Genomic DNA, 17722 nt, shown 5'->3' on the forward strand with positions numbered 1-17722 from the left:
GCGCTATTATTTGTTAAATACAAACAAATGCCTTCTCATTTAGATGAGCATGACGAGAGACAGTATCTGACTGGCTTTGAGGTGGGCAGTAAGCACTCGCCCCAGTTCATGTCTGCCGCTAGACAAATGTCACAGAGCAGCGACTAAGTTTGTGGTCAAAAGCTTGCAAACATTTGCCACAGTGACACTCCTTTATCGATAGGTGAGTGTTTCATTGTAGGAGAAAAAAGTTTCATGTTTTCCTTCCACCGGATTTCCACTCAGTCATATTATACAGGTGAAACAAAAAAAAAGTAATATTGTGTACAAGTCTATTTATTTTAGCAATTCACTTTAAAACTCGCATTATCTAAGATTTTCAATTCAAGGTTTTCATAAGCATCACAATTATAATGAATAAAATACAGGCTTGCCATATCTTACTTTGCATGTAATGAGTTAATATCACGTTACTAATTGTTAAACTTTTGTGTAATTTCCACATGTTTTATTTTGTTCAAACCTACAGAAGCAGTGTTGATTTTAGCAGCAGTTTTTAATTTAGTTTTAGTCATAGTCTTTTTACAAAATTGTATTTTAGTTTAATTTAGTTTTAGTCGACTAAATTCCTGAACATTTTAGTCAACTAATATTACAGTAAATTTTGTGGACTAAAATATTAAGCATAAAGGATAACGCATCTTTGAAGTTGTCTTTAATAACCTTATATTAAGGTTATTAAAATTACTGTACAACGTAATAAATAAACTCTGCATAACTTAGCATATGCATTTCACTAAATCTGAATATGGTGCATCATATTAATACATAATCAATTCAGACAAAGAGTCTAATTAAAGCCTTCAAATTGTATTTGGTTAATTTCCGAACGTGTAATCAAGAGTATATTATGAAAATTGTCGAGCATATAGTCCGCCATGGGTAGGAATAGGTGCAAAAGTATTAACGTGTTCTGTATTCTGTTATACTATTAAAATAATAGTATTTAATTAACAGGAAATATTGGAAATGGAACATAAACATGTATTTGACGCTTAAACCTTAATATTAAGAATGTAATGAGAACTGCTATAATTCAGTGTTACATTATTAATTAATTGTTGCCAATTTTAAGTGCATAACCTAGAGAAATCATATTTTTAATATGTTCAAAAACATTGTAACTATTTTCTGTTCCATCATTAAAATGTAATGTGTATTTATTTAGACAATAATGACAAAAAAGAAAAATATTACTGATCTATAGTTTGTTAAAAAAAGAACATTCGACTTACTGCGTTTAAAGCTTAACTTCATTAATTATTGTGGCCACTAGGTGTCGCCAAAAAACAAATTACCAACTCACTTCAACTTAAAGACAGCATAAATCCATTCCAAACGGTTAATAATAAATAACTTAGATTTGTTTTTCAGGGAAAATGTAAACTAAAAACAAAATTAAGAACACTAAAAGCTGGGCTGGACTCCAAAGGGTAACAGATGAAAATAAACAGGTGAAATGGGACGAAGTTTTTCATTTCATTGCATAATAATAATAGTGATAGTGCACATCGATATTCTCCCAAGATAGCTAAAACCTTTCTTATAATTTCTTGGATTTTCAACTTTGACGTGTTTTAACATTTGGAATAAACAGACAGAGAGTAAGTAACATATTATAAAACAAAAAAAAACTTGTATAATAATTATGCACACCGTGTATTCATCTAGACTTCAAATACCCTGTCTTTGACGATCAGATGGTGAAGTAAAATGGCATTTTTTGAAAAGCAAGTACTTTGATTAAGTGTGTTCTGACTATACTGAATAACATAAATAAATATTAGCAATGCAATTGATAAAAACATAATAATTGAAAAGCGCTTAAATAATAGTTACCCTGACTCAAACCCAGGTCGTGGGTCTTTAAAGGTGGTCGTGCGAGAGTTGTGGTCCACAAAATATCGGACTCCCTCCGCGGTGTACTTCATCTCCCAGCCCGGGGGCAAGGGGTGCTCCTTGATCATCCTGCAACAGGGAGAGGCTTGTGAACACGATGCCAGCTCTAAATGGGCATGTCTGGGGACCTCAACATCTTAAGCCCTAAACTGCACATTGCAGCAAGTAGGACTTCTGATCATCTTTCAGCCACTAAAGACAACATCCACCATTTAGGTGAGCTCTATCTGCATGTGATCAATTACGATGTCAAAATGTCAAAATGTACACCCACAGTGCTGTGCATTAGTTACAACATGAAATGATGCGTCGATATAAATAGGGACGTAATGGTAAATCTGAATTTTTTTTAGTATTAAAATGTTTGGTTTGATACTGATGCGTACTGATTTACTAAAAAGTACACATTAAAAGTGAGAGACAGGTATTGTAGTGTGTCGTCACGCATCCTGGTAAACAAAAACAGTTGCCTTTGGCTAGCAGGAGTCATGGCTAGAGATAGTGCCAAGGAGAAGCCAGAACTTGAAAAGCCTCATGTGGTCAAAAGTCCCCTGGGAACACTTTGCCTTCTCTGTGAAATACGTAACAAAGGCAAGTGGATAAGATGAAAACAGTGTGCCGCCATTTTTCAATAGGGATGGAACTATTAATACTGTTCAACCAATAATAAATTATCTAGCGGCACAATTAATCAAATTTTAATCGTGATCACGATTTTGGCAGCCACGGTTAAACGAAGGTGATCGTCGGCGATATTAATATTTAAAAAACAGGCTCCACTGCATTTCAAACTAAGCACGTTCACAACCAACAGTCAGCCAACCTACAGGGGGCTACCGATAGACAGTGGACTCATGTGAGGGCAAGTAAGAGTGAGTGACAACAGAGGTTGAAGGTAGATCAGTCACAGCCAATAGCTCCCGAAAATATTAGGAAAAATAACAACGAGTTGCACGGCAAAGCTGCGTTGGTGTGCACAACCGAACAAATGATTGACCTGCAAAGACACGTCAAGCAAGCATTAACAACACTTCCCTTCTTTTCTCAACAGCCATTGTTTGCCTGCGCTGTGAAGCAGGTTGCTAACAGAGCGACCTGCCCGCCATCGGTGCAAAGTTCCTATGAATAGCTCCAAAAGCGGGGGTGCCCAAAATACAGACGACCGTAACATCAACCATGCACAGAGGGACCGCATTTAAATCGACCTCTCAAAGACACGCCAAAATAACCGACGTAATAACGTTTTAGTTGGCCAAAGGTATAAGTCCTATATATACTGTGAGCAGTACAATGAATGGGTTCCTTTGTATGTGTTTTTCGTACATAAACTTATTTTCACTTGTTTGCACTTTATGATGGCACTCAGCAAAGGCATATTTATTTTAATTCGCCCTTTGTCTTTTGTACATTTCATTTCATTATTAATTATATTCATAGTTTATTTTTTAAATGAAAGCAAAGTTTACATACTTTTTGTTTAAAAAAGAAACTGCCATAAAATATGTTTTAATAACAGTAAATCATTGTGATTAATAATCGTGATTTCAATATAAGAACAATATATTTTGGTCATAATCCATCCATCCATCCATTTTCTACCGCTTGTCCCTTTTTGGGGTCACAGGGGGTGCTGGAGCCTATCTCAGCTGCATTCGGGCGGAAGGCGGGGTACACCCTGGACAAGTCGCCACCTCATCGCAGGGCCAACACAGACAGACAGACAACATTCACACTCACATTCACACACTAGGGCCAATTTAGTGTTGCCAATCAACCTATCCCCAGGTGCATGTTTTTGGAGGTGGGAGGAAGCCGGAGTACCCGGAGGGAACCCACGCAGTCACGGGGAGAACATGCAAACTCCACACAGAAAGATCCCGAGCCCGGGATAATCATGCAGCCCTAATTCCACTCACTTTCTATTGGCCTTGGCATATTTAAAAAAAATATATATATATGTTAAAAAGATAAGCAGTAATATTAGATGTTGTACAAATTTGCAATTAGTTCAGACAGTTTAGACCCATATTTGTTTGTTGCATCTTTGTAGTCAAAAATCTATCAAAGTGGGCCCCTCACATACTTCTTTGCAGTTTTCATGCTAACGTTTACTTTGTCAACTATCAAAAAAGTTACAATGTAAATGTGTCCTACTTACGTGCTAATGGATGTTCATGTATTATTGTATGTTTGCATGCTGTTTATGCTAGTCACACTATCCGAATGCACTGAACTACAGCAAATACATGTAAAATCCTTATGATCGTGACAAGCACTTGCTCGCTTGTCACAAAGAACAAAAATGAACTAGCACTTTCACGTAAACATTGATACGTTAAGTGCACAGCTGTCTCAAATTTGTGACTTATTGACATATATTATCTTAATTTACAATTAGCAATAAATACATCCCAGAGAACAAAACAGAAAATTACTCAGAAAACAAAGAACTGGAAATGGTGCAAATCCCCCTAAATTGAAGCTGCAAACCAAAATGGCCTTCTTACAATATACAGTCATCCTCACATGATGATGGCTTGTGTTGTGGTGTTAAAATATGTAAATGTTCACTAGCAAACATGTGCAAACATGTAATTCTTATTAGTGAGTTATCAAATATGTCAAAGGTATTTATTTGCTGGAATACCGACAAAAGGGCTTGCCGCATACGGCCCGCCAAAGCTTTTCATTTGGCCCGCAGAACAACACCCAAATAAGCTTGATAAGACAATTCAAACTTGGGCTGCTCATATATGCAGTACTCCTGCCACCCCGCATGGGGCAAAAGCGAAGCATTTGTGTCACAATGAAGCAGCAGTCAGTTTGAGTAGAAGAACACTACTCATTCAACCCTGAAAAAAAATCAAAATAAATAGCAAAAATCTGACCTTTACAACGTCTGGACAACAAAGTATGAATGTTTTCCTGTCTGACCTGTTATGCAATGGACACAGTGTTCTAGACAAGCAGCAAAAACGGTAGAAATCCAAAGGGGTAAAATCTTTGTAAGTAGATATTGCACATAAAGATATGTAGTTTGTTTTGTATTGAAATTGCTGACTTTGTGATGTATTTTGTATTTGTGGTCGTGTTGTTTTTGTCTGAGAGCATCTCTGACGTTCAAAGCGCTAACACTAAATCTTAGGTTTAATCGTGCTGAGTCCATCCATCCATTGTGTGCAATATTTGATGTGGGTGTTTAATTTCTATATCTGTAAACATCTGTAGTTTATTCTGTGAAAGTATCAACACTAAACCTTCTATTTTATTTATGTACAACACAAAATGGACATTATTTATGTCAAATACACAATGGATTGGATAGACAATGGATAAAATAAAAATTACTTTTGTAATGTTGATTTTATGTTTATATTTTCAGTCTTACAAACCTAAATGAAAGAAGAAGTGTGAATAAATAAAACTGAGGAAGGAACATATTTCAAAAGAACGAATATCAATCCTCCACAAAACTTCTAGAGCTTCTGTTTCTTTATGCTTTTAACTGTCTGTCTGATTGCACAAGCTGGAAGCGAATAGTGAGGGCAGAATAATGAATTCATTTACAGTGCAGTGTGAAAGCCGATGTGTTTACTTAGCAATTAGGTAAACAAAGTCTCAAAGGAATGCAACCTGCGGAGGCATATTTTGATGTCTGGTCCCTGAGCCCTTTCTTGAAACTGCAGCTCTCTTCACTATGTAGTTGAATAGCCCCGCTTTAGTGTGTTTACTGACTATTCTACTGTTCAATATTGTGTGTCTATAAAAGTTGAGTGATTCAAGTGCTTACTTACCCTTGCGTGCGAGGGTCGTCCCACTGTGTGGTACGTGTGTTGTGGTTGACAAAGTACATTTTGCCATTATCCTGCCGCTTCTCTGCAAAATGACAAAATAGTTCAAAGATGCTTAAAAATCACTGCCATGCTAGAGGAGCGTCATGTCATGTTGGTGTGGCATTTCACGCTGGCTTGACTGAAACATCCCGTGGGGTTAAACTGGGTTTGTGTGTGCTGGGGGGTGTACGGCACTTTAAGAGATTCTATTTCAAAAAGTTTCACTGTTGAACAAACTTATTGCCTTGATGGACTACAGCTCCGAAAGTGGCTAACGTTCACGTCTTCCTCCCTCCATCACATCTTTTTCTCATTAAAAGGAGTGTGTGCAGAGTTCAGAAACTCTCGTCCTTAAATTACAAAACCTCACCAGTTCTAGTATGACGTATTTCACCACTCATATTTCCCTGTTTGCACTCTTTTTAACTGTAAGACGAAAGAGTAAAAGGGAAGTCATCACAGACGACAAAGGCAGCAGTTTTTCTACTGAAAAAATTGTTTCTGAATCAAATGGGTGTAACTTAATTTAACTTATTTTTATTATCATGAAATATTGAAGTTGAAGTAAAGTGAGCGCAACGACAACCAGGTAGAAAAAGGTGAACAACGAAAGACCTCATAAAGAAGGGAAATTAAACTTGCGGCCGGCGTTCCATTTCGGCCCACAGGCCTCTGTTTTGTGGCCTTCTACTTAACTTCATTGTTTGGCGTACATTTTTTAAACATATAACCCCGCAAGTATGAATATTAACTAAAATAACAGTACAACACAAAAATAACAATAAAACAAACACACAGTTGGCAACACTAAAAGCAATTTCCAGAAAGCAAGCAAAATGTTTCTGATCATCTACTGGGAAACTCAGCAGTGCCGAAATATACAATTTTTACATTCAATTTTACATTTATAATATAGTATCCATAACTCTGGGTCACTATATCTGCTGGTAGAACTAGTCAAGAAGAATACATTAAATGATTTAGTCAAATGGTTAAAATGTGATTCTAAAGGGAGTACTTTGTGCAGCCCAACCTTACCCAGACTCTATCTTTAGTGACCCCCAGTTGTATTGAGTTTAGACCCATGACATAAAGCAATCAGCTAAGCTATGATCTGTTTTTTTGGCCACAAAAAAGGTTGTCACTGAAGCATAAGACCAAATAAATCCCAATTCTGACAACACAAAATACAACACAAAATACACTTTCAAATGTAAAAACCGTCTAATTGTAAGTGTGGTCAAATGGAGAAAACAACAATGACGTTATTTCCAAACTACATTCCAAACAGAGCAAAAGCACCAAGAGGCAGAACCTTACCCCATCCAGGAGGCAGCGGGCCCAGAGGGTCGTTCTCCACGGGAGCGCCGGGCGGCTGAGGGAGAGAAACAGGGATAAAGCTAATCTTCCACGATCTTCACACATTTCTGTGTCAAGTCTATAACATCTGCTGTTCTTGCATGTGCTTTTCAAGGCAAAAGGAAAAACATTTCGGTCTAAAACTTACTCCGTAAGCCGTCCCAGTCTCAGAGTGCCAACAGAGGTGATGCCCATGAGTAAATAGGGTGTGAGGATGCTTAGGAGGGCTACAAGGTGTCTTGTCTGGTGCGGTGGTCTGAGGCGACTGAGGGAACTGAGCCACTAGTGTGCCTTTCAAAATCTACATTGCCTGCTCGGTAGGAGGATAAAAACAACACTGCTGCTCCAATCAGCTCACTGTCTGGCTGTAAACCCCACCCCCGTACTTCCTGCTCAACACCCTGGTACACACCACACTCCCTCCACCTTCACCCTTCGGGCGCCCCTCCTTAGCCCACATCTTCTAGCGCTGCTGTGAAAGTAGTCAAGGAAGTGCGATGTCTGAGGGAACTGAGGGAACATTCATGCTTGTTCTAGGCTGGAAAGCCCTAACCTCATCCACTCCGCCTCCTCAACACACCCTGAGGGCGGACAAAAGGCACCTTTATTCAACTTGGGTCTGGATCGCTATGAGGTTTACTCAACCTGCAATCACACATACACAGGCATGCAAGCACACTCTCACACACACACACATACACGCGTGCACACACTCACACAGAGAAAAAGAGCGTGTGTGCCAAAGAGTGGAAAGTTTGTCCATGGCAAACAGTCATGGGTTATCCATTCTGGAATACTGCTGAAAAGTCACTTGTAAGGTATTAGTGTTCAGTCAATGTTCATTGTTGGGTTAGTTACTGAAAACCAGTAACTAGTTACAGTTACTAGTTACTTTATTTCAAAAGTAACTCAGTTACTAACTCAGTTACTTACACCAAAAAGTAATGCATTACTGTGAAAAGTAACTATTTAGTTACTTATTTTTTTCTTATTTTTTTAAGGCTCCCATTAATGCCCTTTTAGCCTTCATTTCAGTACTGTTATTGCACTGGAGAATAATACAATCTGTTGATCAACTTGACATGCATTTGCATCACTGAACTCTGCTAAGCAATGTGGTCTACATACAACACACAAAGACAAAGATATGTTACAAAGGCCAATTTGTTTCTGGCCAGAACAAATTCACAAAACTATTTTAAATAGCTGCAACATAACATACATAAGTAACAAACAGCATAATAACAGCATAGCTGTAAAGCAAGAAAGGCACACACTACATACACAAAGCCTAACCAGGCATTTTTTCCTCAAGGAATTCTGACACAAAATCATGTCTGAAGCCCAGAACACTCTACATATTTCCCCAGTTTTAGTTTAGAGATAAGGAAAGATTGGCCTGGCCCACTAGGATCCCTCTTTATGTTTGTGAACTTTATAGTCTATACATTTAGAGTGATGTGATAATCAAACACTCTAGAAGTCTAGAATGAAAGAGTATATAAGAGAATTGACAGCAACGTTCCCTCTAAGGTGCACGCCTGTGCAATTGCGCACTGCTCAAGCGTCCTCTGCGCACGGCAAATCTATGCCACGCACAAAATCAAATAAAAAAATAAGCGCATAACAATTTTCGACACAACACGGACACGACAGAGAAAACACTTTTCGTCATCCTTGTTCAAATATTGTAACCTCTGTCGAGACGCTTTGAGGACATGAATTCCATCCATCACTTTACTGAGCAAAACTCTTTATTGTCGGCCATAAACACATCACCAAAACATTAGTAAAAAAAAATATATCTAGCAAAAGTGGTCATTTTCTGCAGTACAAACCAGACCAAAAGCAACTTTGTTATATCAACAGCAGCTGCTCGCTCTTTCTCACTTGCGCAAACACATGCACATATGGCACTTAGCCAGTGATGCGTTTACAGCCACACAAAAAGTCGGACAACTCCAACACCACACATAACGTGTAATTCCAGGTCGTTACTCTATGATTTACCAATCAAATGTGTGCTTATTCTAGTGTCATTTATTAGGAATCTTAATTTATAATTATTAATCATGAAATGCTGTTAGTATATTAAATAAATACTAATAAAAATATATTTTTTACAAACAGGAAGTTGCAGGAATGTACACATGATCCCCTGCTTACATCTCATTGTGCAACATGTGAATGTTTTAATGGGAACTAAATGCAATGTCTGAAAGGGGTACAAACTATTTCCAAAGCAGGACCTCCACCCAGACAAACAATACAAGTACACAGTTCATGAAAAACAATATTTTTTGTTATTGTCATTGTAAGTGGGCCTAAACACTTATATTAAAAAATAACCTCATGGATTTGGTAAATGGTAAATGGGTTGTACTTGTATAGCGCTTTTCTACCTTTTTTTTTTTTAAGGAACTCAAAGCGCTTTGACACTATTTCCACATTCACCCATTCACACACACACACATTCACACACTGATGGCGGGAGCTGCCAAACATGGCGCTAACCAGGCCCATCAGGAGCAAGGGTGAAGTGTCTTGCTCAAGGACACAACGGACGTGACTAGAAGGTAGAAGGTGGGGATTGAACCAGCAACCCTCAGATTGCTGGCAGGGACACTCTCCCAACTTCGCCACGCCGTCCCCCGATTTGATTATAATATTAAGAGAATGTTGTCTATCTGTGTTGGCCCTGCGATGAGTTGGGGACTTGTCCAGGGTGTACCCTGCCTTCCGCCCAAATGCAGCTGAGATAGGCTCCAGCACCCCCCGCGACTCCGAAAGGGACAAGCGGTAGAAAATGGATGGATGGATGGAGATTGAACTTGTTATTTAGTCAGGTTTGGGACAGGTGTGCTGCTGGTGTAGCCACAGTGTGCACGTCTGATGTTGCTCACATGGCCTCCACTGAATGCTCAGGGAGTTTTTGCGTTTGCTCACACACATGAACAATTAGAGGGAACAGTGATTGACAGAGTGTGTACCTTCAGTGCTGAATGATGAGCAGAGGCAGAGTTAATCCTTAAATGGTGGTGGTGGAGGTGAAGTGGCATCAGAGTCTCTGTCTCTCTTTACTAGCTACGTCGAAGCATGTTGCTTATGTAGCTTGTTTCAGCAGATTTTAATTGCTGTTTTGGGCAGTAGATGGGATCTTTGATCCAAAGCACAATTTACATTTAACTAAAATGTTATTTTCTTTGTGCTCGACAAAAGAAAAGTAGTGAAAATATCTCCATGTTAACAAACTCGACTTCTGGCTCCGCCATGATTGATCAGACACGTGCACGTGCGCGCGCGCCCCCTCTCCCCTCTCTCCCCACACTCACACTCACACCCAGACACACACACACAGAGCGCAGGTCGCTCTTCTCAGAAGAATCAGAACGATGACACTGCAGCGCTCCGATAAAACACACTTTATACTACATAAAAAGTAACGTAAAATAACGCAGTAACGCATCATGTAGTAACGGTAACTGAGTTACTCAATATAAAAAATAACGCGTTAGATTACTATTTACCGCCGAAACTAACGGCGTTACAGTAACGCGTTACAAAGTAACGCGTTAGTCCCAACACTGTCAATGTTGAACTATTATGTACAGTGTTTCTTATATCATTCCATTTTATTTTTGTATTTTCTTATTTGATTTACATGTTAACATTTACACATTTCTATCTCTACATACTATTTTCTATATCCTGTGGAGTGCAATTAAACAACACACCTTAATTTTTGTGGCGTATTGTTGGAGTCATTGGAGTACTTTCTCTTAGGAAACTTTGTCAAATATAAATGTTGAGCTGTGGAGGAGTTATTGCAATATAGATATTGATTAGCATCTCAATAAAAATTGAAATACATATATATATAATATATTTACATATTATAAATGTATATAATACATAGTATAATTAGGGTAGCCAAACGATTAAAATATTTAATAGCGATTAATTTCCTTGTTTATAGTTAACTAAAAATGAATCGCAGATATGTATACATTTTCATCATTAATAAGTGTACCCTAGACAGATCATTTTCAGGGGCGTTGGCTTAAAATTGCTGCATGACAATGTTTTAACCTTCTCAATAAATAAAATGTAATATTGAGCCTGCTGATCATTCTGTAATTGAGGACTCGACCAGATAAATAAATAATTTACACAATATTTCAGCCAGCCAGAAAAATCCCCCACGACCACATATTCCTAAACTGATGTACTAACATTTCTTAGGTGCAAATATCACAGAATAGCATTACAACACATCTCTGACAAAGCATGATCACAAAGTAAGACATTTTTATTTTGTCAATGTCAGGGTTTCCCCGAAATCGCCAAAATATTTGTGGCGGTGGGGCCGTGGTTGATGACGTGTTCACTATGATGTATATATTGTTTAAAAAGGCAAAACAAATTTGAATATACATTTAAAACAAATCTGTTATTTAATATTAACATATGTATATTTCTTATATTATATCATTTTGTTGTATTTTTAAATTGTTGCTGCTTATTATACAATGTATTTTGTTGAGAATCTTTTTTTTTTTTTTAAGATTTCTCCAATCTTTTTAATCACTTTTTCTGTAATAAAAACAATTGGCAACAAATCCACCATCTATTTTTGGTGTTATTGGAAACTACTCATGTTTAGAGACTGTTTAGATATTGTTGCACCATGTCCGTGACGAAAAGCAAGCTGCAAAGAGCCTGCTTGGCGTTGCTGGGAGCCTTTATCTCATTAAAAGCTGCCACTGTCACATTAAATTGTGAAGATCTCTGTCCGCAGGTATGTCTCGAATATATTAAAGTACATCTACAGTGCTGACACAATGTCTTTCCTCTAGACAACCCTGTGCGTACGGCTGGTGTTAATGTGAATGTTAGTGTGTTATGGAGGTCAATTTTCCCATGGTCTTTGAACACGGAGAATGAACACGTGTTGTGTGTCTAGGAGTAAAGCACAGAGACAGACGTGTGTGCACGGACAAAATACTTGTTGGAATTGGGCCCGTTGTTAGCATAAAATTGGCCATAATAGCTAAAAAGAGTGTCAGACTTTGTTTTCTCCTGGATGCTACAATACATTATATTAATCTATTTTGCAAAGCCCGTACATAAGGGAGAAACCCTAAACGTAGTTAAACCGGATGTATAGCGTAGCGCCTTTATTTTGAAGCCGGAAAAGTGTATGATTGGTTTGAGAAAGTATCTTAACATGTTTTGTGTCGGATCAAATGTTTGCAATAAAAAATGTCTCCTTTCGACATCCTGCCGACCGTCTTTCATTTCTGTTAAGCTTTAAGCATCTAAACACGAAAGTGAAGCACCACCCACCTCTGGAACGACGCACGTAGCAGACGTTTGCTGCAGGGATGTCACCTCTTCTCACGGCAAAAAATAAGTCATTTCTTGTCGGGAGAACAATTTGCCCTGGCTTTGAACCTGATAAGTCTACCTTATTTCCATAAGGTAGACTTAATTTTGTCCATTTCTGCTCGCTTGTGGCTCATGAGTAGCAAGTGAACTGCAGCCAAGTTCCCCCGCTATAGCATGGCTCAAGTGTCAAAAAGGAAGTGTTCCCGTTAATTGCCCGTTAAACAATTTTGTACCGTTATTGAAATTTATAGTTGGCGCGTTATCGCGTTAACTTTGACAATCGATTCAGAATCAACTCTCCATTCAAAACGACTCTTGATTTAAAATATGTACTTTTTTAACAACATTGGATGCCAGTTCTATGATTAACTATATTCCTCTATAAAATAGGTAAACAGCTCTAATCAATGTCTATCTTACCTAAAAGAAAACTGGTTTTGTTTAGTAAAATGCTTCCGAACATTTAATAAAGTCAAATACAAATAGGGCAACAAGAGAAGTATCCAACACTTGTCTTTTCTAAAGCAAATCTATACAGCAGATAAGGGCATCTACATCAAGAATATGATGTATATGAGTGGCTGGGCAGGACAGATTGGGGAAATAAAAAATTAAAAATAATCGAAAAAGTATATATATATATATATATATATATATATATATATATATATAGCTGTACATATACATACACACACATTTTATTTTTATCATTTAATTTTTTGAACCGATTAAGAATCTTTACAAAAAAATTGCGATTAATCTGATTATATATATATACATACATACATATATATACACAATTATGTATAGAGATATAATTTTCTTTATTGTTTATATTGTAATTTTAATGTCTGGGCTGCGGCTAATTAACTGCAGCAACAAAGCTACTTTGTGGGAGTGTTTTTACTTCACTTGAAATAACTTTACGGTGAAAGCTGGGAATAGAGATGTCAATCAACAATGTAGCAGTCTGCTACTAGCAAAGACGGAAAGCACGATAAAAGGTTATGCTAAAAACAGAACATAAAAAAAAACCAAAGAGAAATTGGGGGCAAAAAGAAGAACTTCTTCATTCTGATAAAAGAGTCAGACATAGCATCAATAGGTTGTTGCTACTCACTAGGGATGGGAACCAAAACTGGTTCTTCTTGAGAACCAGCTTCTAATGTTTCAATTCCTGGGAATCATTTGCTATTTTGTTTGTTTTGTTTCCCTTTCTGATTTCTTTCTTTCTTTCTTACTACACACAAACGCTGGAGAGTTATCCACGAGAAAAGATGACAGCAGGACAACTTGCAATAATTGTGAAGTAAATGTTTTATTAAAGGGAGGAAGTACTACCAGAAACATTATGACACACAACCTGAGATAACTTTGAATGAATGACAGGTTTTCGATCCCTTCCAAGCCGTAAGTGAATCTTCGCCAGCAACAATAGCAATGTCAGCTCTATGTCTGCTGCAGGTCACCAGCTAACTAACTCACTCACTCTGCCTATCATGTTGGCGCTTCACTGTAAAAGCTGATATTAACTATAGACGTGAACTTAATGCTTCACGTGCATTACGTTTTTCATTACATGACAAGACCGCATCTGATTGGCTCAGAGGCTGCACACCTCTTCCGTTTTGTTGTAATCTTGTATAATTGTTTTTTTTAATGTTAACCTCTTAACCTAATCATCATTGACTGGTGCCATTTTTTGAAAGTATGCTAGTTGCTCCCGTGTGTAAGTTAAAAAGTTAAAGTCCCAACGATAGTCACCCACACACTAGGTGGGGTGAAATTATCCTCTGCATTTGACCCATCCTCATGTTCACCCCCGGGAAGTGAGGGGAGCAGTGAGCAGCAGCGGTGGCCGCGCTTGGGAATAATTTTGGTCATTTAACCCCCAATTCCAACCCTTGATGCAGAGGGCCAAGCAGGGAGGCAATGGGTCCCATTTTTATAGTCTTTGGTATGACTAAGCCGGGGTTTGAACTCGTGACCTTCCAGTCTCAGGGAGACACTCTAACCACAAGGCCACTGAGCAGGTTTACCATACTAATGTTAGCATGCCAACGTTTCATGTTAGCATTTTAGCTTGTTTTGTAATTTTTAACCTGATAAACATGGATTTTGTTGCTTCCCGCCATCTTAGAAGTATTTTAGCTATTCCACTGCTATCGTTAGCATAACATTTTAGCACGCTAGCATTTTAGCTAACTTTGTACATTTTAACAGAATAATCACAGATTTTGTTACCTAGCCATGTTAGAAGTATGATAGGTGTTCCCCTCTTAGAATGCTAACTTTTTATGCCAACATTTTAGCTAATGGGGATATGTTTAGAGCAAAAATGTATAGATTTTGTTACTTTGTAACCTTTTGCGATATGCTAACTCTTCTTCATAGAAAATCTGAGGGTGTATGGGAAAAGACAACACAAGTGTGTATGTGTGCGCTGATCCCTTTAAGAAAGAAAAATGTATCCCTCTCACATATTTGAGTGAGTGAAAAGGAGAATGTCCATACATCCATCCATCCATCTTCCACCGCTTATCCGGAATCGGGTCGCGGGGACAACAGCTCCAGCAGAGAACCCCAGACTTCCCTCTCCAGAGCAACGTTAGCAACTTCCTCCTGGGGAATCCCGAAGCGTTCCCAGGCCAGAGAGGAGATGTAATCCCCCCATCTGGTCCTTGGCCTGCCGCGGGGTCTCCTCCTAGTGGGACTTGCAACGAGGACCTCCCTAGGGAGACGCATCCTTGTGAGACATCCACACGAGATGGCAGAACCACCTAAGCTGGTTCCTTTCCAAGCGAAGGAGCAGCGGCTCTACTCCGAGTCTCTCTCGGGTGCCTGAACTTCTCACCCTATCTCTAAGGGAGATGCCAGTCACCCTTCTGAGGAAAGTCATTTCGGCCGCTTGTATCCGCGATTTTATTCTTTCGGTCATGAAAATGAATGTAATGATATAAAAGACATGACAAGACTGCAGAAAGAAGAAGGAATACAGCATAAGCACATGTCTCCTCTGTTACAAAGCAGGTTATTTGAGGTCACCTACACAACATTTGAGGACTAATACTAGTACAAATATCATAATATCATAGCAATATGACAATAAGTCTATATACAAGACCTCTCATGGTTTTGTATGTATATAAGCGCTTACTAAAAACACCTGCTGTTATTTTTCTATACCACTGAGGCCATCTTACACTCCTATGTTTGTAACAGACAGGGACACTCCACTTGACAAAAGACAAATGGAGACATAGTAGTACCAAGAGCAAGAACATGTGCTATGCAAAAAACTGGGTTGTACGGAACTGCTTCCTAGTAGAATAAGCTACCTTGTGTATTAAAGGACTCAATAATGTAAGGGATTTTAAAAACAAGCTTAAAGAGATACTACACTAAAGGCTGATTTTTTCCTTTTCATTCTTTATTTTATATATGACCGGTTTCTAATTGATGAGTTGTAGTACTGTCTATCTATTGCACTTTATATACAGTACAGCCCAAAAGTTTGGACACACCTTCTCATTTCAATGTGTTTTCCTTATTTTCATGACTATTTCCATTGTAGATTGTCACTGAAGCCATCAAAACTATGACACCTGTGAAGTGAAAACCCTTTCAGGTGACTACCTCTTGAAGCTCATTGAGAGAATGCCAAAAGTGTGCAAAACAGTAATCAGAGCAAAGGGTGGCTATTTAGAAAAAAATAGAATATAAAACATGTTTTCAGCTATTTCACCTTTTTTTGTTAAGTACATAACTCCACATGTGTTCATTCATAGTTGTGATGCCTTCAGTGACAATCTACAATGTAAATAGTTATGTAAATAAAGAAAACCCATTGAATGAGAAGGTGTGTCCAAACTTTTAGCCTGTCCTGTACATATCCTTTATTGTTGAGTGCATGTTCAATGTATTGTTGAGTTTTTACATAAATGTTATTGTCTTGTGTGATGGACTCCGGGAAGATTAGTGGCTACTGTGTAGCAAGTAATAGGGATTCATTTTAAACATATAACAGGGGTGTCAAACGTAAGGCCCGTGGGCCATAACCGGCTCGTTACAATGTAACAAAAAACATGTATACCATGCTATTTTTTTTTAAATCATCCACTTGGGGTGCACTGTGTTAGTTTGAGGGGAAGAAGAGGCATAACTTTAGCACTCATACTGACCAGCAGAGGGTAGTAATGGTAATTTAAGTGTAGGCTACCTTAGTTTTGACTTAACCTACACACCCATATTATCCAAAATGTCAAAAAATTATTCAGGTGTGTAATTAACAAGTTTTGGTGCTCAAAGAATAGAATAGAATATTTGGCATCATTCAAAAAGGCAAAAAATATGACATCTTGCAAGCACAACTAAGACGAGAAAAGATAAATGATATGTTTCTACATTTTTTGTTACAAATACTGTTGGACTTTGTTTTTTAGGTGTGAAAACTCTTACTTAAATCAGAAGTTGTTTGTAATGTTTTGAAATGTATATCTAAATTAATATTAACATTTTCTTATGTACTTGTGCTTGTAACAAATGGAACATAGACGTATTGTTATTTATAAGTAATATGTTATGCTTTGACATTTAGTTAGGGTTTAAGTGACCCCTGAACCACAGCCCTTATCTTTACCACAGAAGAACCTGTTTATGTTAACACTTCTCTGACTGACTCACGTCGACATAAGCAGTTGTTGACATAACAGAGTAAAAACTATTCATTGCTTGTACATTTACCGGGAACTTTGTACAGACACATAGTGTGATATTAAATGATCTTTCTTTGTTGACTTGATTTTTCTATATTTGTGTATATTTTTTACCTTTGCCAGAAATAGGGATGGGAGTCTGTTCACAGTGTATCAATTCTTTGGAATCACTTTTTTCAAACGGTTTCCTAAACGATTCTTCCCGGTGGGGATGACATCATTACACAACGTGCACAGTGACGTCAGATCGCAAAATGGAGGTGCCCAGGCACAACAAACGCTCTAAAGTTGAATACATTTTACAAGAGAAGATTGCAACAGCGCTACTTGAAATAATTATAAGGCTTCGAGTTCATCGGGAGGAGGACATACGAGCAATATTCTGAAACATTTGAACACACAGCATGCAATAATTATTAGGGCTGCAACTAACGATTAATTTGATAATCGATTAATCTGTTGATTATTACTTCGATTAATAATCGGATA

At 37.9% G+C, this 17722-nt stretch overlaps 1 protein-coding gene across 8 annotated transcripts in view; it reads right to left on the reverse strand.

Annotated features, from left to right (window-relative positions):
* Positions 1-17722, reverse strand: part of wwp2 (WW domain containing E3 ubiquitin protein ligase 2) — a 125434-nt gene that overhangs the window by 23536 nt on the left and 84176 nt on the right. For 6 of the 8 annotated variants that reach the window (XM_062022342.1, XM_062022343.1, XM_062022346.1 and 3 more), the window contains 3 exons: positions 7092-7146; positions 5733-5814; positions 1879-2007 (listed from right to left, as the gene is read on the reverse strand). In XM_062022342.1, coding sequence (XP_061878326.1) covers positions 1879-2007; positions 5733-5814; positions 7092-7146 — 266 coding nt within the window. Of the gene's footprint in view, positions 1-1878; positions 2008-5732; positions 5815-7091; positions 7147-7278; positions 7403-17722 lie in introns of those variants that run through there. The other 2 variants (XM_062022349.1, XM_062022347.1) reach the window with 2 other exon arrangements.

This window comes from Entelurus aequoreus, linkage group LG16 (genome assembly GCF_033978785.1).
Source record: "Entelurus aequoreus isolate RoL-2023_Sb linkage group LG16, RoL_Eaeq_v1.1, whole genome shotgun sequence".
Lineage (NCBI taxonomy): Eukaryota > Metazoa > Chordata > Actinopteri > Syngnathiformes > Syngnathidae > Entelurus > Entelurus aequoreus.